The following is a 23785-nucleotide window of genomic DNA, read 5'->3' as shown; positions in this document are numbered from 1 at the left end:
GGAGAAGGTTAAAGTGGTGGGGAGGCTGTGCTGCTTCAACAGGGATGATGGCGAAGGTTAAAGTGGTGGGGAGGCTGGGCTGCTTCAACAGGGATATGATGGAGAAGGTTAAAATGGTGGGGAGGCTGGGCTGCTTCAACAGGGATATGATGGAGAAGGTTAAAGTGGTGGGGAGGCTGTACTGCTTCAACAGGGATATGATGGAGAAGGTTAAACTGGTGGGGAGGCTGTACTTCTTCAACAGGGATATGATGGAGAAGGTTAAAATGGTGGGGAGGCTGTACTTCTTCAACAGGGATATGATGGAGAAGGTTAAAGTGGTGGGGAGGCTGGGCTGCTTCAACAGGGATATGATGGAGAAGGTTAAAGTGGTGGGGAGGCTGGGCTGCTTCAACAGGGATACGATGTCCGGGACCCAATGTACAACATTGGGTCCCTGGGCTGTGACCAGGGTTGTAACCAGGGCTGTAACCAGGGATATAACCAGGGCTGTGACCAGTGCTGTAACCAGGTCTATAACCAGGGCTGTAACCAGGGTTGTGACCAAGACTGTCACCAGGGTTGTAACCAAGACTGTGACCAGGGCTGTGACTAGGGTTGTAACCAGGGCTGTCACCATGGTTGTAACCAAGACTGTGACCAGGGCTGTGACTAGGGTTGTGACCAGGGCTGTGACCAGGGTTGTAACCAGGGCTGTGACCAGGGCTATGACCAGGACTGTAACCAGTGTTGTAACCAAGACTGTGACCAGGGCTGTGACTAGGGTTGTGACCAGGGCTGTCACCAGGGTTGTAACCAAGACTGTGACCAGGGCTGTGACCAGGGTTGTAACCAGGGTTGTGACCAGGGCTGTGACCAGGACTGTAACCAGAGCTGTGACCAGGGCTCAGGTACAGTGCTTTGTGTCCCTTTGTGTTCTAGTTGAAATGTTGCTCTGGAAAACACGGCACTTGGGCAAGGGCACACACGCACCACAGACACACACACACAAATTGGTGCATACACCGTTGTGGGTCAGTGCTGCATTGTATAATGGACAGCTACATTAGCTAGAGTGTATGCAGTAGACCCATTTAGACACACACAAAGCTCTATGAATCAGAACTTATTGTTTTTCTTCTTGGAGCTAAACTTTCTTTATCTCAGTGACAGATGGCACATGAATCTGGGAGAAACATATTCAGATGGCACATTATTCTCCAGACAAACTCATATAATTTCAGTCCGGAATAATAGCTTTCTTCAATTGAGTTTATTTGATTAAGTAATGGTCATATCAACCTTCAATGCTGTGTTAAGATCTATCAAAGTGAAATAATTGTATTTCCGCAGTGACACAGGTAATATGTGTTTCATCTCAATCCTCTATGGAGAAGTGGAGATGTCACCTATGTGAAAGGCTCACCTTCTTGTGAGCTTCAGACATAGATTATGTACACTTTAACAAGAGTCTACTGTCTGTCACCTTTATAATGACTAACTAGGACAGATTGGTCGCTCTGAGGGAGCCAGATCCATGGGCATGACCTGTGGGCCTAACAGCATGGGGGGGCAGGGGAGACGGGCATGACCTGAGAGGCTAACAGCTACAGGGAGATGAGGGCATGACCTGTGGGGCTAACAGCTACAGGGAGATGAGGGCATGACCTGTGAGGCTAACAGCATGGGGGGGCAGGGGAGACGGGCATGACCTGTGGGCCTAACAGCATGGGGGGGCAGGGGAGACGGGCATGACCTGAGAGGCTAACAGCTACAGGGAGATGAGGGCATGACCTGTGGGGCTAACAGCTACAGGGAGATGAGGGCATGACCTGTGGTACTAACAGCTTGGGGGGATGGGGGTATGACCTGTGGGGGAGACGGGCGCATGACTTGTGGAGGAGAGGAGCATGACCTGTGGGGGAGACAGGGGGAGAGATGGGGGTGTAACCTGTGGGGGAGATGGGGGCATGACCTGTGAGGCTAACAGCTACAGGGAGATGAGGGCATGACCTGTGGGGCTAACAGCTTGGGGGGATGGGGGCATGACCTGTGGGGGAGACGGGCGCATGACTTGTGGAGGAGAGGAGCATGACCTGTGGGGGAGACAGGGGGAGAGATGGGGGTGTAACCTGTGGGGGAGATGGGGGCATGACCTGTTAGGCTAACAGCTACCGGGAGATGAGGGCATGACCTGTGGGGCTAACAGCTAGGGGGAGATGGGGAAATGGCCTGTGGGGCTAACAGCGAGTGGGGACATGGCCTGTGGGGCTAACAGCGAGGGGGGACATGGGGGTATGACCTGTGGGGCTAACAGCGAGGGGGGACATGGGGGGTATGACCTGTGGGGCTAACAGCAAGGGGGACATGGGGGTATGACCTGTGGGGCTAACATGGGGGTATGACCTGTGGGGCTAACAGCAAGGGGGGCATGGGGGTATGCCCTGTGGGGCTAACAGCGAGGGGGGACATGGGGGGTATGACCTGTGGGGCTAACAGCGAGGGGGGACATGGGGGTATGACCTGTGTGGCTAACAGCTTGGGGGGATGGGGGCATGACCTGTGGGGGAGACGGGCGCATGACTTGTGGAGGAGAGGAGCATGACCTGTGGGGGAGACAGGGGGAGAGATGGGGGTGTAACCTGTGGGGGAGATGGGGCCATGACCTGTGAGGCTAACAGCTACAGGGAGATGAGGGCATGACCTGTGGGGCTAACAGCTAGGGGGAGATGGGGGTATGACCTGTGGGGCTAACAGCGAGTGGGGAACATGGCCTGTGGGGCTAACAGCGAGGGGGGACATGACCTGTGGGGCTAACAGCGAGGGGGGACATGGGGGTATGACCTGTGGGGCTAACAGCGAGGGGGACATGGGGGTATGACCTGTGGGGCTAACATGGGGGTATGACCTGTTGGGCTAACAGCAAGGGGGGCATGGGGGTATGACCTGTGGGACTAACATCGAGGGGGGACATGGGGGGTATGACCTATGGGGCTAACAGCGAGGGGTGACATGGGGGTATGACCTGTGGGGCTAACAGCGAGGGGGGACATGGGGGTATGACCTGTGGGGCTAACAGCGAGGGGGGACATGGGGGTATGACCTGTGGGGCTAACATCGAGGGGGGACATGGGGGTATGACCTGTGGGACTAACATCGAGGGGGGACATGGGGGGGTATGACCTATGGGGCTAACAGCGAGGGGGGACATGGGGGTATGACCTGTGGGGCTAACAGCGAGGGGGGACATGGGGGTATGACCTGTGGGGCTAACAGCGAGGGGGGACATGGGGGCATGATATGTGGGGCTAACAGCTACGGGGAAATGGGGGCATGACCTGTGGGGCTAACAGCTAGGGGGGACTTGGGGGCATGATATGTGGGGCTAACGGCTACGGGGAGATGAGGGCGTGACCTGTGGTGCTAACAGCTACAGGGAGATGGGGATATGACCTGTGGGGCTAACATCTAGGGGGGACTTGGGGGCATGATCTGTGGGGCTAACATCTACGGGGAAATGGGGGCATGAACTGTGGGGCTAACAGCTACAGGGAGATGGGGCTATGACCTGTGGGGCTAACAGCCAGGGGGGACTTGGGGGCATGATCTGTGGGGCTAACATCTACGGGGAAATGGGGGCATGAACTGTGGGGCTAACAGCTACAGGGAGATGAGGGCATGACCTGTGGGGCTAACAGCTAGGGGGGACATGACCTGTGGAGCTAACAGCTAGGGGGAGATGGGGGCATGACCTGTGGGGCTAACAGCTAGGGGGAGATGGGGGTATGATATGTGGGGCTAACAGCTCCGGGGAAATGGGGGCATGATCTGTGGGGCTAACATCTACAGGGAGATGAGGGCGTGGCCTGTGGGGCTAACAGCTAGAGGGAGATGGGGCATATGACCTGTGGGGCTAACAGCTACGGGGAGATGGGGATATGACCTGTGGGGCTAACAGCTACGGGGAGATGGGGGTATGACATGTTGGGCTAACAGCTAGGGGGAGAATGACCTGTGGGGCTAACAGTTTCAGGGAGATGGGGGTATGACCTGTGGGGCTAATAGCTAGGGGTAGATGGGGATATGACCTGTGGGGCTAACAGCTACGTGGAGATGGGGGGATGACATGTTGGGCTAACAGCTAGGGGGAGATGGGGGTATGACCTGTGGGGCTAACAGCTAGGGGGAGATTGGGGTATGACCTATGGGGCTAACGGCTAAGGGGAGATGGGGGCATGACCTGTGGGGCTAACAGCTTCAGGGAGATGTGGTTATGACCTGTGGGGTTAACAGCTTCAGGGAGATGGGGGTGTGACCTGTGGGGCTAACAGCTTCAGGGAGATGGGGGTATGACCTGTGGGGCTAACAGCTTCAGGGAGATGGGGGTATGACCTGTGGGGTTAACAGCTTCAGGGAGATGGGGGTATGACCTGTGGGGTTAACATCTTCAGGGAGATGGGGGTATGACCTGTGGGGTTAACATCTTCAGGGAGATAGGGGTAGGACCTGTGGGGCTAACAGCTAGGGGGAGATGGGGGTAGGACCTGTGGGGCTAACAGCTAGGGGGGAGGTGGGCTCAGACTAAGGATTCAGGAGTCAGGTCTATCAAAGTGAAATAAATGTATTGCCGCAGTGACACAGGTAATGTGTTTCATCTCAATCCTCTCTGGAGAAGTGGAGATGTCACCTATGTGAAAGGCTCAACTTCTTCTGAGTTTCAGACATAGATTATGTACACTTTAACAAGAGTCTACTGTCTGTCACCTTTATAATGACTAACTAGGACAGATTGGTCGCTCTGAGGGAGCCAGATCCATGGGCATGACCTGTGGGCCTAACTGAGGCTGTTACCCTCCACATTTATTTTGAAAAGACAAACGTAATGTCACGCCAAGTCATTCCAGCTTTGCCAACTTCATCCCTCACCCCCCCAAAATCTGTTTTTGTATTCATTTCTCATTTATTTTAATGTGGTTTTGGAATCTGTCACCCTTGTTCTCCGAATAGCAACCCTCAGTGAGATTCTGAGGTGTTTGTTGGCTTTGGAGTAAAGATCCTGGATTAGGTCTGAGTGATCTACTTTAGATTAGATTAGCCGGATGCCACCAGTTCAGTATACAAAACTTGTCAACATTTCTGCTTGTAAAGTAAAGAATAACACAGAAAGAATGTGAAAACTATGTATGCCTTCTGTTGGTGCTGATGTTAATTTTGGATTGACAATTTGGCAGACTGACAAAATCTCGTCTGCAAATACTGTAGCTTATTGTTGAAATATATGTTATAGAAATATCTGAATCCATGACCATGGGATTTCTACCAGCTGGTTTTGCTGATATACTTTGTAAGTGTTGATAGCGGAGAAAGTTAACCTTTATTTACATTTTAAGTGTTTTATTTTTTAGTCAGGAGACAGACAGATGAAATGGAATGAGAACATATTTGTACACACTGGGTTAATTTCTCACTAATGAGATAAAGAGTCTACTGTCATTCAACTGGTCTGTTAGGATGTGACGTGGAAGGCATTTGAAGAGACTCCATTTGTAATAGGCGTACTATATTTGTCATGACGTGCCTCCTGGTAAAAAAATTATAATAATTGGTCATTGTGTTTTTTGTCAATTACTGGTATATTCAATCATACCAAACAAAAAGGCCTTAGTCATTGTTTACATGTTTTTTCAGCACCTCATTTGCATACTGGATATACAAGACACATTGGGAGATTCATCTCATTCCATTATTTTTCCATAATCTGTTTTGAAAGTTACCTGCAATTAACTCCCCTAAAACTACATCAAACCATCACTTTTCCCACCTTTAAAGCGTTGAAACTCATAAAAAAATATGTAATTGACAAAGCTCATGATTCAAATGAAAACGGATGTGGATACCTCTTCAGAATGGCTCTTGTTTGACTGCTCTTCAGTATCAAAATCTAACAGAGGCCTTTCAGCCGTTCAATGTGACTCTCTGTGGAACCGCAGTGGTAAGACGTCAGTCTGACAAAAGCCACATGCTCTGTCTGACGCTTCGCCAAAATATGTGGGAAAAAAATATTAAAATGTGAAAATTGCATCTGTCAAACATCATCTTGCTGTCTTTGAATTGGAGGGAAAAAATCTCAAATGTTTTGGTTGTCAGTCTCCAGCCAGATCGGTAGAGGAAAACAGGGAGTTCTTACCCACTGTATACATCTGTTGAGATTCCCCCTGAATCCTTTGATTGTAAAAACGGTATTGCTTGGAGAACATTTTGTATTGATTGTGCTGTTCCTGTGACTATCATTTGAGATTTGTTGATCTTGTCTTCAACTTCACTGTTGGGAATATTCGCTGCCTGAAGAGAGAATCACAGGAGCCTGCAACATGAAAAGTTTAGTATTATCGAAAGGGAACAGTGGAGGCCATAGAAAGGGAACAGTGGAGGCCATAGAAAGGGAACAATGGAGGCCATAGAAAGGGAACAGTGGAGGCCATAGAAAGGGAACAGTGGAGGCCATAGAAAGGGAACAGTGGAGGCCATAGAAAGGGAACAGTGGAGGCCATAGAAAGGGAACAGTGGAGGCCATAGAAAGGGAACAGTGGAGGCCATAGAAAGTGGATAAATTGATCTGTGTACCCCGTGTGTCTACTTATTCTTCCAATCAGAAAAGTGAGTACTAGTGACATGCCAAACAGTGTGGCAACGTCCACCTGTATGCTTTGTACGCTTTAAAGAAACACATGATAGGTGACAGAGAACCAAGACATGCCATCATATTAAATCTTGATTCCGCAATATCACTTCTATACGTTTTTTAATTGGAGTATCAATGCTGGGAGACGGTTTCTCCACAGTTGTTCCTGTCCTATACAATACAGTATTGTCTTCCTTCTCAAGAAAGACCATTATTTTCCATGCTCATTCAAATCAAAGTGTATTTGTCACGTGCACCGAATACAACAGATGTAGTAGACCTTACAGTGAAATGCTTACTTACAGGCTCTAACCAATAGTGCAAAAAAGGTATTGAACAATAGGTAAGTAAAGAAATAAAACAACAGTAAAAAGACAGGCTATATACAGTAGCGAGGCTATAAAAGTAGCGAGGCTACATACAGACACCGGTTAGTCAGGCTGATTGAGGTAGTATGTACATGTAGATATGGTTAAAGTGACTATGCATATATGATGAACAGAGAGTAGAAGTAGCGTAAAAAAAGGGGTTGGCGGCTGGTGGGCGGGACACAATGCAGATAGCTCGGTTAGCCAATGTGCATTGGGCTTTGAGCAGTACAGAAAGTTACACACTATTTGTTGCTCTGTCTTGACGTCCTTAGGGATTTCACCAGTCTCCAGGAGCCCAAATGAGTGTTCGTTGACTGTAACAGCCCTCCAGTAATCTCCCCCAGATGCAGAGTGTGTCTGTATGTGTGTCTGTCTGGAGGCCTGCCGGAAAGGGTCTGGCATAGCCTCATCTAGCACCGGTTTTGACAGAATTACACATATGGCGACGCCTTTGTGTCAATTACCGTCTATGGGGGCTGCTGATAATTAACTAGATGACAGACAAATGAAATAACAATTACACTGAGAAATTCCATCTCCAATTCAAACTCTTTACCTGAACCTAGCAGCTTCAGTCGGTGAAGAAAGTCTTGGAGACAACATCGGAAACGGTCGCAGACAAGGCCACAACACACTTTAATTTTCTGTCTCTTCTTAACGAGCTGCGGCAGAGGAAAACAACACCAATAATCAGTTTCTGGGAGCATTAGCGACGATGACTGCTGAGGCTGAATGGTTTCGCTGCTGTGTTATTGCATTTCATTCTGAATCAACGATACGTTGTTGAGGAGGACTTTGTTCTTCAGCCCAGGGTAATGTTCCTCAGACTTGGAAGAGAGGAGAAGATGAAATAGAAGTTCATAATCCCTCTTCACGTGGCGGTGGATCTTTGCTGCTCCGTTGTGGTCCTGTTTCTGCGAGGCCCGCAAAGCTCTCCAAACCAGTTTTTTTCTATACCATGGGAAGACAAAGTCGAGTGGTAGTTTGAATTTCCAGAATTCATTTATTTCCACTACACACGTCGCGTAATGTTTCCGTAATCTTCTTTTGAATTGGGTTGAAGAATTTTGGAGGATTCTTGAACAGGTTATTTTCTGGTTTGCAAAATAACTGGGTTAATATCCAAAAGTGTTTTGCACAATAAGATGTGGGTCATAAACTGTGACCAAGTTTGTGCTTGAATTTACTTTATTTTTCGCTGCAAGGTGGTTGACATCGGTTATCCAAATAATTTTTTAAATAATTATCTTCTATCAAATATGGCATTTTCCTGAAAGACAATAATTTACTTCTATAATGTCTAATAAGCAGTAAGGAAGCAGTGATCAGCAGCTGCACTACAGAGATGAGCACAATGGAGTGAGTATTCAATAATCAATAAGGGTTTCTGCCTGAAAGGTCAAGAGCAAATAATTTGCTGTCTCTATTTTTGTCTGGAAAGTCCCAAATGGCACGCTATTCCGTATAGAGTGCACTACTTTTAACCAGGGCTCATAGGGCAATTTGGGACGCAACCTAGGTGTTTATAATGCACCCCAACCCCGGCACAATTAAAGAAAGAAAACACATATTGTTAGTGAGATCTTTGGAATAACATTGATACCATTGGAAGCCCCATCATTAGTACACATCACCATACACTTTTTGGGGGGGAATGTCATGTCTCACATCCCATTCTATGTGCTGTTTCCCAATTGATGTCCACTATGATCAACAGCCTTCATTATTGAATTATAATGAGGCTACATAACTTGGCCACACTTGTTTGCTCTAATTGGGAGAACATTCAGTGGCTAATATAGAAGCAACACACGTTTAATATAACTGTTGCAGACCACACTAGAACTGACAAACTCCACAGTATTCTTTCCAACTTGGTTGATTTCTAGACTTTTGAATCCACGGGGGAAGGGGAGAGATGTCATCATTAGTGGACAGTAGAGCCTGGCCAGTGATGGCTCATGGCTGCTCCGTTCCAGGGCAGTGGTCAGTGTGTGTGTGTGTGTGTGTGTCCTGGCCTGGTCATGTGACAGAGTGCCAGCCTGCTCCTGCCTCTCCCTAAATTAGGGGAGCTAATGAGGGCACATCTTTCTCCTCCTCCGCTTTCTCCTCCTCCTTTCTGTTCCTCCTCTTCCTTATCTTTCTCATCCTCCTCTTTCTAATCCTCTCTCTCCTCTTTCTCCTCCTCTTCTTTCACTTCTTACGTCTTTCCGAGAAGATGAAAAAAGGGTAGCTATGCTTCATTTAATTTATTCAACTGACCTTTCCATGCACAATTAACATTTAATGGGAAATTAAGATTTTCTCCTCTTCCTCCTGCTCATCTTCCTCACTGTTTGGACCTGTATGATAATTGTAAAGCTTGACTTTGGCTTTCTGAAAGTCAAATGCTATTTAAAAACTGAAGTTACTAGGTTAATCTTATTTATAAATGGTAAATTGCCATGTTTTCCAAGGAAGCTGATGCAAACCGACAAAGTCGGAATGAAAGTCTCCATTAATCGCCAGCGTTATTACGTGTTTGAACTGCGGTTCGCCGGAGCTCTTACTGAAGTTGTTCCCGTTGAGGTAAATAAATGGATACAGCAGCGAGAGCACTAGATTACCTGACCTTTTCCTACACATCCTCCTACCTGCCGCTTCTCCTCTTTGTATTCCCATAGAAACAGTTAGCGTGCTAATTTCAAGATAAACATAGATATGCAATGTTTGTCTGAACCATGTCTGTTCCCTATGGTGACGCTTATCTTGAAAGTACTGAATGTATGCAAAAATATCTCATAACCATCCACGCTCTGATTTACTGTACTAGTGTTTGTATGGAACCTTCCGATAATGATGTTAGGTGTTGTATAGAAGGATAGTGGAGTTGAACCTTCTCTAATGGATCAGTGGATGTAAATGAGTAGTTATATTGAACACCAGTGGAGGTCTCAGAGGTTCCCATTGCTGGGTCTTGATTCTAGCTTGGTGCTGTGTGGCTGTTCCCAGTGCTGGGTCTTGATTCTAGCTTGGTGCTGTGTGGCTGTTCCCAGTGCTGGGTCTTGATTCTAGCTTGGTGCTGTGTGGATGTTCCCAGTGCTGGGTCTTGATTCTAGCTTGGTGCTGTGTGGCTGTTCCCATTGCTGGGTCTTGATTCTAGCTTGGTGCTGTGTGGCTGTTCCCAGTGCTGGGTCTTGATTCTAGCTTGGTGCTGTGTGGCTGTTCCCAGTGCTGGGTCTTGATTCTAGCTTGATGCTGTGTGGCTGTTCCCAGTGCTGGGACTTGATTCTAGCTTGGTGCTGTGTGGCTGTTCCCAGTGCTGGGTCTTGATTCTAGCTTGATACTGTGTGGCTGTTCCCAGTGCTGGGACTTGATTCTAGCTTGATGCTGTGTGGCTGTTCCCAGTGCTGGGTCTTGATTCTAGCTTGGTGCTGTGTGGATGTTCCCAGTGCTGGGTCTTGATTCTAGCTTGGTGCTGTGTGGCTGTTCCCAGTGCTGGGTCTTGATTCTAGCTTGGTGCTGTGTGGCTGTTCCCAGTGCTGGGTCTTGATTCTAGCTTGGTGCTGTGTGGATGTTCCCAGTGCTGGGTCTTGATTCTAGCTTGGTGCTGTGTGGATGTTCCCAGTGCTGGGTCTTGATTCTAGCTTGGTGCTGTGTGGCTGTTCCCAGTGCTGGGTCTTGATTCTAGCTTGGCGCTGTAGAGTCTTTTGTCTCCAAGCTGCCTGAGTGTTCTCTGAGGTGCATTTTGGTGTCCCTGCGGAGGCGAGCAGGGGGCAAACTATACTGACAGGAGCTGTGTGTGTATATGCTTTTTGTATCCGTAGGTGTCTGTGCCCTTTAAAATGTTTAAATCCTTCTAGACTGTAATGTGATTTTTGGATTCAAATAAAGCATTTAATGTGTCTGTGTGTGTGTTTACAGAATCTGATAAAGAACCTACCAGAGCAGAAGGAGCTGAGCGCTCTGGCAGAACTGAAGAATGAGTATGAGGAACTATGTGAGCCTGAACAGTTTGGCATTGTGGTGAGTAGGTCTTACTATATATACCCTGTTTTACTCACACTTACCTACATACCTACAGAGGAAAGGTATTTCAATTGGTTATTGATAAGGATAGATCCCTCCCTCTCTCACTCCCCCTCTCTCGCTCTCTTTCCACTCTCCCCCTCTCTATCTCTCTCTCCCCCTTTCTCTCCCCACTCTCACTCTCACCCCCTCTCTCCTTCCCTCACATTCCAGTGCATCAATCACTACCTACTCTCAAAACCACTCCCCTTTCCTCTCTTTCAATTCTGTTCCCTTTCTTTTTGTCACACAGCAGACCCCCACCTTTTCTTTTCTTGCTACTTCACACTATTATATGTCAAGCTCTTCATTAAAGAGGTTAGTGTAGGGCCGAGACAGTAGGGAGGGGACTAGGAAATTAAGAATAGGAACATTGAGAGAGCAATTCGGGAATAGAAAAAGACGGACCTTGAGGCTTTATGCATTATCAGACCTATTCAATATCTTAAAGACCAAGAATGTTTCATAACAAGTCCGATATGGTAGCCTGCTCTTTGACTGACAGAAGCCATGATTTTGATAAATAATAAAGTGTGAAACTTGATTTCAATATAGTAGCTTAATTATGTGTCCTTGTGTTGTGAAAGTCACAGTGTCATTCCTGGCCGAAACAAATTCCATATTCTGGCATAAACCGTCAATATTGCCTAGTGATAGAATCATAGCCTTGGGCTTTGGGTTCTCTATAAAGTTAGTGCACTCTACTTCATAGTGAAGTCAGAAAAGCTCAATGTTACACTCCAAGCCACTATAAGTGATTTAGTATGGTTGCCTCAAGCGCTAGCTGTAGTTGATGCTGAGGTTATACTTTAGCCTACAGTTGTATTTTTACCCTTTTTACAGAGTCATGTAGAAGTGAGTCTATAAACTGACTTTATTGTTTTATCTTACAATTACTTTTTTATACCACATTGATTTATCCAGAGCACATTATCATATTACATTCCAGATAACTTTATACATGTATATTTAGCTATATCTTTATATTTTCATGTCGGTTTTACTCCTCCAGTTCGTTGTCTGAAAGAGATTATTCTCAGTTAACCTAATGGGTTAAAAATAATATGATAACGTTAAATTGGGGTAGACCTGCAAATCAGTTTCTACCCATTCAGTAAAACTGGGTGGTGTCTCTTTACCTGTGGCTCTTTGAGGATGTAATGAAGCAAGTTCCCCCATGATATCTATCGTAGAGCTATCGTGGAAATATACTGTTCCTGCTGGTGAAGCTACCTCATCAGGACCACCACGACACACAGGGGCTCCTGAGGGAAATAAGTAACTTTCAACCGCCACTCCCGCTAGAGCCGTCACTCCCTCTAGAGCCGTCACTCCCTCTAGAGCCGCCGCTCCCGCTAGAACCGTCACTCCCTCTAGAGCTGCCGCTCCCTCTAGAACCGTCACTCCCTCTAGAGCTGCCGCTCCCTTTAGAGCCGTCACTCCCGCTAGAGCCGTCACTCCCTCTAGAGCCGCCGCTCCCGCTAGAACCGTCACTCCCTCTAGAGCTGCCGCTCCCTTTAGAGCCGTCACTCCCGCTAGAGCCGTCACTCCCGCTAGAGCCGCCGCTCCCTCTAGAGCCGCCGCTCCCGCTAGAACCGTCACTCCCGCTAGAGCCGTCACTCCCTCTAGAGCCGTCACTCCCTCTAGAGCCGCCGCTCCCGCTAGAACCGCCACTTCCTCTAGAGCTGCCGCTCCCTTTAGAGCCGTCACTCCCTCTAGAGCCGCCGCTCCCTCTAGAGCCGCCGCTCCCTCTTGAGCCGCCACTTCCTCTAGAGCCGCCGCTCCCTCTTGAGCCGCCGCTCCCTCTAGAGCCGCCGCTCCCTCTAGAGCCGCCGCTCCCTCTAGAGCCGCCGCTCCCTCTAGAGCCGATTTCATCATATACAGAGAAATCAAATCAAGGGTAAGAGGACAATGACTTTGGTTTGACAACTTCCTCATCAACAGGAATACATTTGAGCTGTAATGAAACATTAGGACCAGGTCTGGGAAAAACTGACTCGCAGCGTCGGATTATACGGCAATTTGTGGCATGTTGGTGGAGGTTGACGCACTGGCACATCTCAACCGCTGACTATACAAACATTTGCAGTAGAGCTCTGCAAGGCCACATTGGCCACGCATTAAACAACATATAAGTTATAAATACTTAATTAGGTCTTCATAGAGCCTTCATAAACCCTACATAGGCTCGCTAAACTTTTCAAAACCAAATATTGTCATGTTTGTCCTAGATGAGCTCTGTGAAGCTGCTACGCTCACGCCTCAACGGAATCCTTTTCAAGCTGACCTTCGAGGAGCAGGTGAACAACATCCGTCCGGACATCATGAATGTGACGTTCGCCTGCGAGGAGGTGAAGAAGAGTGACAGTTTCAGCAAGCTGCTGGAGATGGTGTTGCTGGTGGGCAACTACATGAACGCTGGCTCCCGGAATGCCCAGACCTTTGGCTTCAACATCAGCTTCCTCCGCAAGGTAGGTACTGCAAGGACTGTGTGAGTTCATCCTCGCCCTTTTCAGACATTCAGCTTTTTTCTCTCTCTCTGAATGTCTCTCATTCTCTCTGACTGTATCTCTCTCTGACTGTATCTCTCTCTGACTGTATCTCTCTCTGACTGTATCTCTCTCTGACTGTCTCTCATTCTCTCTGACTGTCTCTCATTCTCTCTGACTGTATCTCTCTCTGACTGTATCTCTCTCTGACTGTATCTTTCTCTGACTGTATCTCTCTCTGACTGTATCTTTCTCTCTCTGAATGTCTCTCATTCTCTCTGACTGTATCTCTCTCTGACTATCTTTCTCTCTCTGAATGTCATTCTCTCTGATTATCTCTCTCTGACTGTATCTCTCTCTGACTGTATCTCTCTCTGACTGTATCTCATTCTCTCTGACTGTATCTTTCTCTCTCTGACTGTCTCTCATTCTCTCTGACTGTATCTCTCTCTGACTGTATCTCTCTCTGACTGTCTCTCATTCTCTCTGACTGTATCTCTCTCTGACTGTATCTTTCTCTCTCTGACTGTCTCTCATTCTCTCTGACTGTCTGTCATTCTCTCTGAATCTCTCTCATTCTCTCTGACTGTATCTTTCTCTCTCTGACTGTATCTTTCTCTCTCTGACTGTCTCTCATTCTCTCTGACTGTCTCTCATTCTCTCTGACTCTCTCTCTTTCTCTCTCTCTCTGACTGTATGTCTCTCTGACTGTCTCTCATTCTCTCTGACTCTCTCTCTTTCTCTCTCTCTCTGATTGTCTCTCTCTTTCCCTCTCTCTCACTCTGTCTCTCTTGTCCTCTCCCTCTTTCTCTCTCTGACTGTATCTCTCTCTCTCTGACTGTATCTTGCTCTCTTTGACTGTCTCTCGCTCTCTGACTCTCTCTCTTTCTCACTCTGACTGTCTATCTCTTTCTCTCTCACTCTTTCTCAATTCAATTTCAATTATTTTTCCATTTAAATTTAAGTGCTCTATTGGCATGGGAAACATATGTTTATATTGCCAAAGCACGTGAAATAGATAAACAAAATTGAAGTAAATATTTTAAAAAATACTGTAAACATTACACTCACAAAAGTTCCGAAATAATAAATACATTTAAAATGTCATATTATGTCTATATACAGTTTTGTAATGATGTGCAAATAGTTAAAGTACAAAAGGGAAAATAAATGAAACAAATATATACAGGTTGTGTTTACAATGGTGTTTGTTCTTCACTTGTTGCCCTTTTATTGTGGCAACAGGTCACAGAATTTTGATGCTGTGATGGCACACTGTGGTATTTCACCCAATAGATATGGGAGTTGAACAGAATTGGATTTGTTTTCGAATTCTTTGTGGGTCTGTGTAATCTGAGGGAAATATGTGTCTCTAATATGGTCCTTCATTTGGCAGGAGGTTAGGAAGTGCAGCTCAGTTTCCACCTCATTTTGTGGGCAGTGTGCAATAGCCTGTCTTCTCTTGAGAGCCAGGTCTGCCTTTGGCTGCCTTTCTCAATACCAAGGCTATGCTCACTGAGCCTGTACATAGTCAGCAGAGCCACGGGACCAGCTTGCTAAGGGGGCTCTTCTCCAGGTTAATTTCTCTGCTTGTGATAGCTTTGTTTTGAAGGTTTGGGAATCACTTCCTTTTAGGTGGTTGTAGAATTGAGGGCTCTTTTCTGAATTGTGATAATTAGCAGGTATCGGCCTAATTATGCTCTGCATGCATTATTTGGTGTTTTACATTTTTGGAGAATTCTGCATGTGGAGTCTCAATTTTGTGTTTTCCCCATTTTGTGAGTTCTTGGTTGGTGAGAAAACCCCAGACCTCACAACCATAAAGGGCAATGGGTTCTATAACTGATTCAAGTATTTTTAGCCATATCCTAATTGGTATGTCGAATTTTATGTTCCTTTTGATGGCATAGAAGACACTTGTTGCCTTGTCTCTCAGCTCGTTCATAGCTTTGTGGAAGTTACCTGTGGTGCTCATGTTTAGGCCGAGGTACACTACCATTCAAATGTTTGGGGTCACTTAGAAATGTCCTTGTTTTTGAAAGAAAATCACATTATTTTCCATTATAATAACATAAAATTGATCAGAAATACAGTGTAGACATTGTTAACTTTGTAAATGACTATTGTAGCTGGACACGGCAGATTTTTTTTATGGAATATCTACATACGCGTAAAGAGGCCCATTATCAGCAACCATCACTCCTGTGTTCCAATGGCACGTTGTGTTAGCTAATCCAAGTTTATCATTTTAAAAGGCTAATTGATCATTAGAAAACCCTTTTGCAATTATGTTAGCACAGCTGAAAACTGTTGTGCTGATTAAAGAAGCAATAAAACTGCCTAGAAGGCCAGCATCCCGGAGTCACCTCTTCACTGTTGACGTTGAGACTGGTGTTTTGCGGGTACTATTTATTGAAGCTGCCAGTTGAGGACTTGTGAGGCGTCTGTTTCTCAAACTAGACACTCTAATGTACTTGTCCTCTTGCTCATTTGTGCACCGAGGCCTCCCACTCCTCTTTCTATTCTGGTTAGTGCCAGTTTGCACTGTTCTGTGAAGGGAGTAGTACACAGCGTTGTACGAGATCTTCAGTTTCTTGTCAATTTCCCGCATGGAAGGGTCTTCATTTCTCAGAACAAGAATAGACTCACAAGTTACAGAAGAAAGTTCTTTGTTTCTTTGTTTCTGGCCATTTTGAGCCTGTAATCGAACTCACAAATGCTGATGCGCCAGATACTCAACTAGTCTAAAGACGGGCAGTTTTATTGCTTTTTTAGTCAGAACAACAGATCAATTTGATGTTATTTTAATGGACAAAAAATGTCATTTTCTTTCAAAAACAAGGACATTTCTAAGTGACCCCAAACTTTTGAACAGTAGTTTATGTATAGTTTTTTGTGTGCTCTATGGCAACGGTGTCTAGATGGAATTTGTATTCGTGGTCCTAGCAACTGGACCTTTTTTATAACACCATTATTTTTGTCTTATTGAGATTTACTGTCAGGGCCCAAGGTCTGGCAGAATCTGTGCAGAAGATCTAGGTGCTGCTGTAGGCCCTCCTTGGTTGGGGACAGAAGCACCAGATCATCAGTAGACATTAGACTTCCGATTCTAGTAGGGTGAGGCCGTGTGCTCACCCCTTGGCCCTGTGGAAAGAAATGTTTTTTTTTTGTTGCCAATGTTAACCGCACACCTGTTTTGGGATTTTATTTAGTCATATGTTTTTCACCCAACACTGCTTTCTATCCATTTGTATAGCAGGCCCTCATGCCAAATTGAGTCAAAATATTTCTTTTGAAATCAACAAAGCATGAGGAGACTTTGCCTTTGTTTTGGTTTGTTTGTTTGTCAATTAGTGTGTGCACAGTGAATATGTGCTCTGTGGTACGGTAATTTGGTAAAAAGCCAATTTGACATTTGCTCAGTACATTGTTTTCACTGAGGAAATGTACGAGTCTGCTGTTAATGATAATGCAGAGTATTTTTCCCAAGGTTGCTGTTGCTTCATATCCCACGGTAGTTATTGGGGTCAAATTTGTCTCCACTTTTGTGGATTGGGGTGATCAGTCCTTTGTTCCAAATATTGGGGAATATGCCAGAGCTGGGGATTATGTTAAAGACTTTAAGTATAGCCAATTGGAATTTGTGGTCTGTAGGCCTTTTTGGGTTGGATGGTTTGTATTTTGTCATGTAGTTCCTTCAATGTAATTGGAGAATCCAGTGGGTTCTGGTAGTCTTTAATAGTTGATTCTAAGATTTTTATTCAATCATGTATATGTTTTTGCTGTTTGTTCTTTGTTATAGAGCCAAAACGATTGGAGAAGTGGTTTATCCATGCATCTCCGTTTTGGATAGATAACTCTTTGTGTTGTTGTTTTAACATTTTCCCAGAAGTGGTTAGATTCTATGGATTCTTCAATTACATTGAGCTGATTTCTGACGTGCTGTTCCTTTGTTTTCCATAGTATATTTCTGTATTGTTTTGATTCACCGTAGTGAAGGCGTAGACTCAGGTTTTCTGGGTCTCTATGTTTTTGGTTGGATAGGTTTCTCAATTTCCTTCTCAGGTTTTTGCATTCTTCGTCAAACCATTTGTCATTGTTGTTCATTTTCTTAGGTTGTCTGCTTGGCATTTTTAGATTTGATAGGGAAGCTCAGATGTCAATTATACTGTTTAGGTTTTACTGCTAATTTTACAGCTTCACTATTACAGTGAAACATTTTGTCCAAGAAATTGTCTGGAAGGGATTGAGTTTGTTGTTGCCTGTTTGTTTTTTGGTATTTTTCCACGCTACTTTCTTTCCATCTATAGTATTTCTTAATATTATTCATTTCTTTTGACTTTGATGCCTCATGATTGAGCATATCTTTGTTCAGGTTGAGTATGATTTTGCTGTGATCTGATAGGGGTTTCAGTGGACTGACTGTGAACACTCTAAGAGACTCTGGGTTGAGGTCAGTGATAAAGTAGTCTACAGTACTACTGCTAAGAGATGAGCTATAGGTGTACCTACCAAAGGAGTCCACTCAAAGCCTACCATTGACTCTGTACATACCCAGCTCACGACAGAGCCCTCCACCTCCAAATCAATCCCGCTCTAGAGTACAGGCCTCGGAGTAACGCTCCTTCCTTCGACGATAAACGCGAATCCAACCATCACCCTGGTCAGACAAAACCACGACTCGTCAGTGAAGAGCACTTTTGGCCAGTCCTGTCTGGTCCAGCAAAGGTGGGTTTGTGCCCATAGGCACATTTGTTGCCGGTGATGTCTGGTGAGTACCTGCCTTACAACAGGCCTACAAGCCCTCAGTCCAGCCTCTCTCAGCCTATTGCGGACAGTCTGAGCACTGATGGAGGGATTGTACGTTCCTGGTGTAACTTGGGCAGTTGTTGTTGCCATCCTGTACCTGTCCCGCAGGTGTCATGTTCGGCTGTACCGATCCTGTGCAGGTGTCGTTACATGTGGTCTGCCACTGCGAGGACGATCAGCTGTCCGTCCTGTCTCCCTGTAGCAATGTCTTAGGCTTCTCACAGTATAGATATTGCAATTTATTGCCCTGGCCACATCTGCAGTCCTCATGCCTCCTTGCAGCATGCCTAAGGCATGTTCACGCAGATGAGCAGGGACCTTGGGCATCTTTCTTTTGGTGTTTTTCAGAGTCAGTAGAAAGGTCTCTTTAGTGTCCTAAGTTTTCATAACTGTGACCTTAATTGCCTACCGTCTGAAAGCTGTTAGTGTTTTAACGACCTTTCCACAGGTGCATGTTCATTAATTATTTATGCTTCATTGAGCATGGGAAACAGTGTTTAAACCCTTTGCAATGAAGATCTGTGAAGTTATTTGGATTTTACGAATTATCTTTGAAAGACAGGGTCCTGAAAAAGGGACGTTTCTTTTATTGTTGAGTTTATATATATGTATATATGTGTGTGTGTGTGTGTGTGAGTACATTTTTCTCTGTTGAGATCATTTCCTTATTAATTTCTAGCCAGATGTAAAATGTTCCGGTTTTGACTAATTTAATAGAGTGGTTTAGGTCTGCTCTAAACCAAATGTGCATACCCCTGAGTCTCCTCCCTGTTTCACACCTGGTATTTTGGTGGATGGGACTACTTGTAGGATGACAATGTCTGTATTTCCAATTGAATTGATGAAGTCTGGGTTCCTGCTCTTTAGGCAGACCTTGTATATTCCAGGATGAGTAAAACCGTTGTGTTCCATAGTGTCGTGTTGTTTTTGTGTGATTTAGGCACGGACCACTCTCTCTCTCTCTCTTGCTCTCTCACTTTCTCTGTCTTTCTCTCTGTCTCTGTCTCGCACATTGATGATAGAGTAGAGTGCATGCCAACATCAGACACTTGCGTTGTGTTTTGTGGTGTGTCCTAGCAATACAGAAGTTTCCCAAATTGCCCTTAGGTAGAGAAACACACTGACACAGAAAATAATTCAGAAGTGATCTCCTCCATCCATTCTCAGATGTGCTATTTAATCAATGTGTGTTTTAATTAAAGACATCCAGTATAGCATTGAACACGTTGTGGAAGACTTCTGGCATGTGCGTTTGTTTTGTACCGCACACACACGTCAATCATAAGACCAAGTTAAACTTATTTCATAAATCCATAGTTTATAATTAATTAAGTGATTCATGGTACATTGTATTACACATTCATTTTATTTGAAATGGTTGACATCCATAACAACAAAACTAGTTTTATAACCATTTTAATCAGCCCGTCACATGCGTCTGATCAAACATGTATTTTAACAACACTTTGGCTTTTTGTGGAGGCTAGTAATCATAGTCTGTACTAATAACTGAACTAGAGGGCCCATAAAGAGTAGCACAATGTAGTACATGTGACTGTTAGCATTGAAAACCCAGTATGTGTCTCAAATGCCACACTATTTCCTACATAGTGCACTACATTTGATCAAAGCCCTATGGGCCCTGGTCAAAAGTAGTGCACAATATAGGAACTACGGTGCCATTCGGGATGCATCCCCAGCCTCACGTTGGTCTTCCTGCAGGTTGGGTCCGAATCAGAGTGAAGTGTCTGGTGTGATGAGACCGGCCCTAACCCCATGAGGCTGATTGGCCCATTATTGATGGACAGGGAAGAAAATGTCCACATTCTCAACTCGGGTCAATCAACTAAATGGCCCCTGAGTGGTGGGTCCCGGCTACCTAATGGGCTCATCAAGGAGGTTGTGCAGGGGAAAGGCGAGAGCTGACCCTGTCACCTCCCCAGACTATCCCTTATGTTCCTGCCAAGACTGAGGGACACAGACATGAAGTCCCCCAGGGGCCTATGCTGGAGCCAGTGCAGCTACCTGAATATTGGCTTTGGTTTAGTGATAAAGGTTGGTTATATGAGTCAGTATAAGGTGTGGGGTGAGGAGAAGGTTAACGCAAGCCATTATTATGTTGGATGCACTCTACTATGCACTTCCCCCCCCACGAAGTGAAGGATTTGTTTGATGAATGAAGGGATTGTGTGTATTCCTCTCGTTTTTCAGACGACAGGGTATCAGTTACATGCAACAGTGATTTATGTGTAGACAACATCTTCTGAAGATGGAGAATCCAGCCTGTCTTCGGAAGGAAGTCGTGAGACAATGGACACGCTCGTTTTGGGTTGTTATTGAAACATATTTACAGTGACGTTGGAAACAGCTGTCGTGTAATTACTAATAATCGTTGAACAGTATTTCTGTTTTGTTTTATCACTGACATACTTAAAAGAAGACTCTTCAGTCATACCATTACTTTAATTGGTTGCCAATTTTAAGTAACTGTAGGCAGGCTTTTTCCTTCAGCTTATGTTAAACAAAACAGGTTGTCACTTTGAAAAGTAATTTGAACGTTTTATTTTAAATGGAAATGTCACGTCCCCTGTCCTATAATGAACTTGTGTCCTTGACAAAAGGAACATTATCGAAAATTACCGCTCGTAAAACATCTGGAAGCTTCCAAAGGTAATACCAACGGCAACTATCATAAATGTCATTCACGACGAGATGATACCACAGTTCTATGTGTTTTCATAGAAGTCAGATCAATGGAGAGGAACTTTCTTCATGCTTCTTTGATAATCAGACCTTCATGAACCTGGTCATCTTCTTGCTTGGGACATTAAGGACATCCAGGATGTTTTAAGCTTCAGTAAATTTTTGTATTATCGAGAAAAGAAAGAATAGAATGAAGACCAAAAAAAGCATACGACTTTAGCCTACACTGCTTTGGATTATTGGCTCCTTGGCTTCTTGTCATCGACTTCTCACAAAAAGCAAGTTCTGTGGAGGAGATTTGACATCTTTCAGGAAAGGTAGACTCAAAGGAATGCACACAGAGATTACAGCAACTTCAAATAAAGTGAGAAAAAAAATGTGCAGGGAGAAGCCTTACCGTTCGGTCAGAGCGGCTTTCAAAGCCGTAAACTAAAAAAAGGGCTTTAAATTAGACAGTAAGTTAATTAACACAGGATTTTTCTCTCACCTTTTGGGGACCCAGAATATACATAATTCATCTTAATATATGGGCTATAGAGAGGAGTTAGTGGGAGGGTGCTCTCTGAACAACCATGGCTGACATGTCATTATGGTTTAATTATGAGGAGAGTCCTCTGTATTTTATCATCAAGGGTTTATTAAGGGCACTGAATGGAAATGAAAATTCTGATTTTGTTTACATTTAGTTGATTTGATGTTATTATGTTGTTTACCAGTACAATGAGAACAGTAATCACTGTTGTTTACCAGTACAATGAGAACAGTAATATGTTGTTTACCAGTACAATGAGAACATTAATCTCTGTTGTTTACCAGTACAATGAGAACAGTAATATGTTGTTTACCAGTACAATGAGAACATTAATCTCTGTTGTTTACCAGTACAATGAGTTGTTTACCAGTACAATGACAACATTAATGTCTGTAGTTTACCAGTACAATGATAACATTAATCTCTGTTGTTTACAAGTACAATAAGAACAGTAATATGTTGTTTACCAGTACAATGAGAACATTAATCTCTGTTGTTTACCAGTACAATGAGAACATTAATCTCTGTTGTTTACCAGTACAATGAGAACATTAATCTCTGTTGTTTACCAGTACAATGATAACATTAATCTATGTTGTTTACCAGTACAATGAGAACAGTAATATGTTGTTTACCAGTACAATGAGAACAGTAATCTATGTTGTTTACCAGTACAATGAGAACAGTAATATGTTGTTTACCAGTACAATGAGAACATTAATCTCTGTTGTTTACCAGTACAATGAGAACATTAATCTCTGTTGTTTACCATTACAATGACAACATTAATCTTTGTTGTTTACCAGTACAATGAGAACATTAATCTCTGTTGTTTACCAGTACAATGAGAACATTAATCTCTGTTGTTTACCAGTACAATGAGAACATTAATCTCTGTTGTTTACCAGTACAATGAGAACAGTAATATGTTGTTTACCAGTACAATGAGAACATTAATCTCTGTTGTTTACCAGTACAATAAGAACATTAATTTATGTTGTTTACCAGCCTCAATGAGAACATTAATCTCTGTTGTTTACCAGTACAATAAGAACATTAATTTATGTTGTTTACCAGCCTCAATGAGAACATTAATCTCTGTTGTTTACCAGTACAATGAGAACATTAATCGTTGTTGTTAACCACTACAATGACAACATTAATCGTTGTTGTTAACCACTACAATGACAACACTAATCTGCTTTTTACCAGTACAATAAGAACATTAAGCTATGTTGTTTACCATTACAATGAGAACATTAAGCTATGTTGTTTACCATTACAATGACACAATTACTCTTTGTTGTTTACCATTACAATGAGAACATTAAGCTATGTTGTTTACCATTACAATGACACAATTACTCTATGTTGTTTACCAGTACAATGAGAACATTAAGCTATGTTGTTTACCATTACAATGACAACATTAATCTTTGTTGTTTACCATTACACTGACACCATTACTCTTTGTTGTTTACCAGTACAATGGGAACAGTAATCTCTGGTGTTTACCAGTATAATGACAACATTAATTTTTGTTGTTTACCAATACAATGAGAACAGTAATATGTTGTTTACCAGTACAATAAGAGCATTAATCTGTGTTGTTTACCAGTACAATGAGAACATTAATCTATGTTGTTTAACCTTACAATAAGAGCATTAACATGTGTTGTTTATCAGTGCAATAAGAGCATTAATCTCTGTTGTTTATCAGTACAATAAGAACATTAATCTATGTTGTTTACCAGTACAATAATAACATTAATCTCTGTTGTTTACCAGTACAATGAGAACATTAATCTCTGTTGTTTACCAGTACAATAAGAACATTAATTTATGTTGTTTACCAGCCTCAATGACAACATTAATCTATGTTGTTTACCAGTACAATAAGAACATTAATCTATGTTGTTTACCAGTACAATGAGAACAGTAATATGTTGTTTACCAGTACAATGAGAACATTAATCTATGTTGTTTACCAGTACAATGAGAACATTAATCTATGTTGTTTGCCAGTACAATAAGAACATTAATTTATGTTGTTTACCAGTACAATGAGAACATTAATCTCTGTTGTTTACCAGTACAATAAGAACATTAATTTATGTTGTTTACCAGCCTCAATGAGAACATTAATCTCTGTTGTTTACCAGTACAATGAGAA

General features: G+C 43.9%; 1 protein-coding gene across 3 annotated transcripts in view; it reads left to right on the top strand.

Moving 5' to 3' along the window:
- Positions 1–23785, top strand: part of diaph2 (diaphanous-related formin 2) — a 708741-nt gene that overhangs the window by 394905 nt on the left and 290051 nt on the right. For all 3 annotated transcript variants that reach the window (XM_071399170.1, XM_071399171.1, XM_071399169.1), the window contains 2 exons: positions 10936–11037; positions 13311–13550. In XM_071399170.1, the coding sequence (XP_071255271.1) occupies positions 10936–11037; positions 13311–13550 (342 nt within the window). The remainder of the gene's footprint in view (positions 1–10935; positions 11038–13310; positions 13551–23785) is intronic.

Source organism: Salvelinus alpinus, chromosome 4 (assembly GCF_045679555.1).
Source record: "Salvelinus alpinus chromosome 4, SLU_Salpinus.1, whole genome shotgun sequence".
Classification (NCBI taxonomy): Eukaryota; Metazoa; Chordata; class Actinopteri; order Salmoniformes; family Salmonidae; genus Salvelinus; species Salvelinus alpinus.
This window is presented reverse-complemented; position numbering and strand designations above follow the sequence as displayed.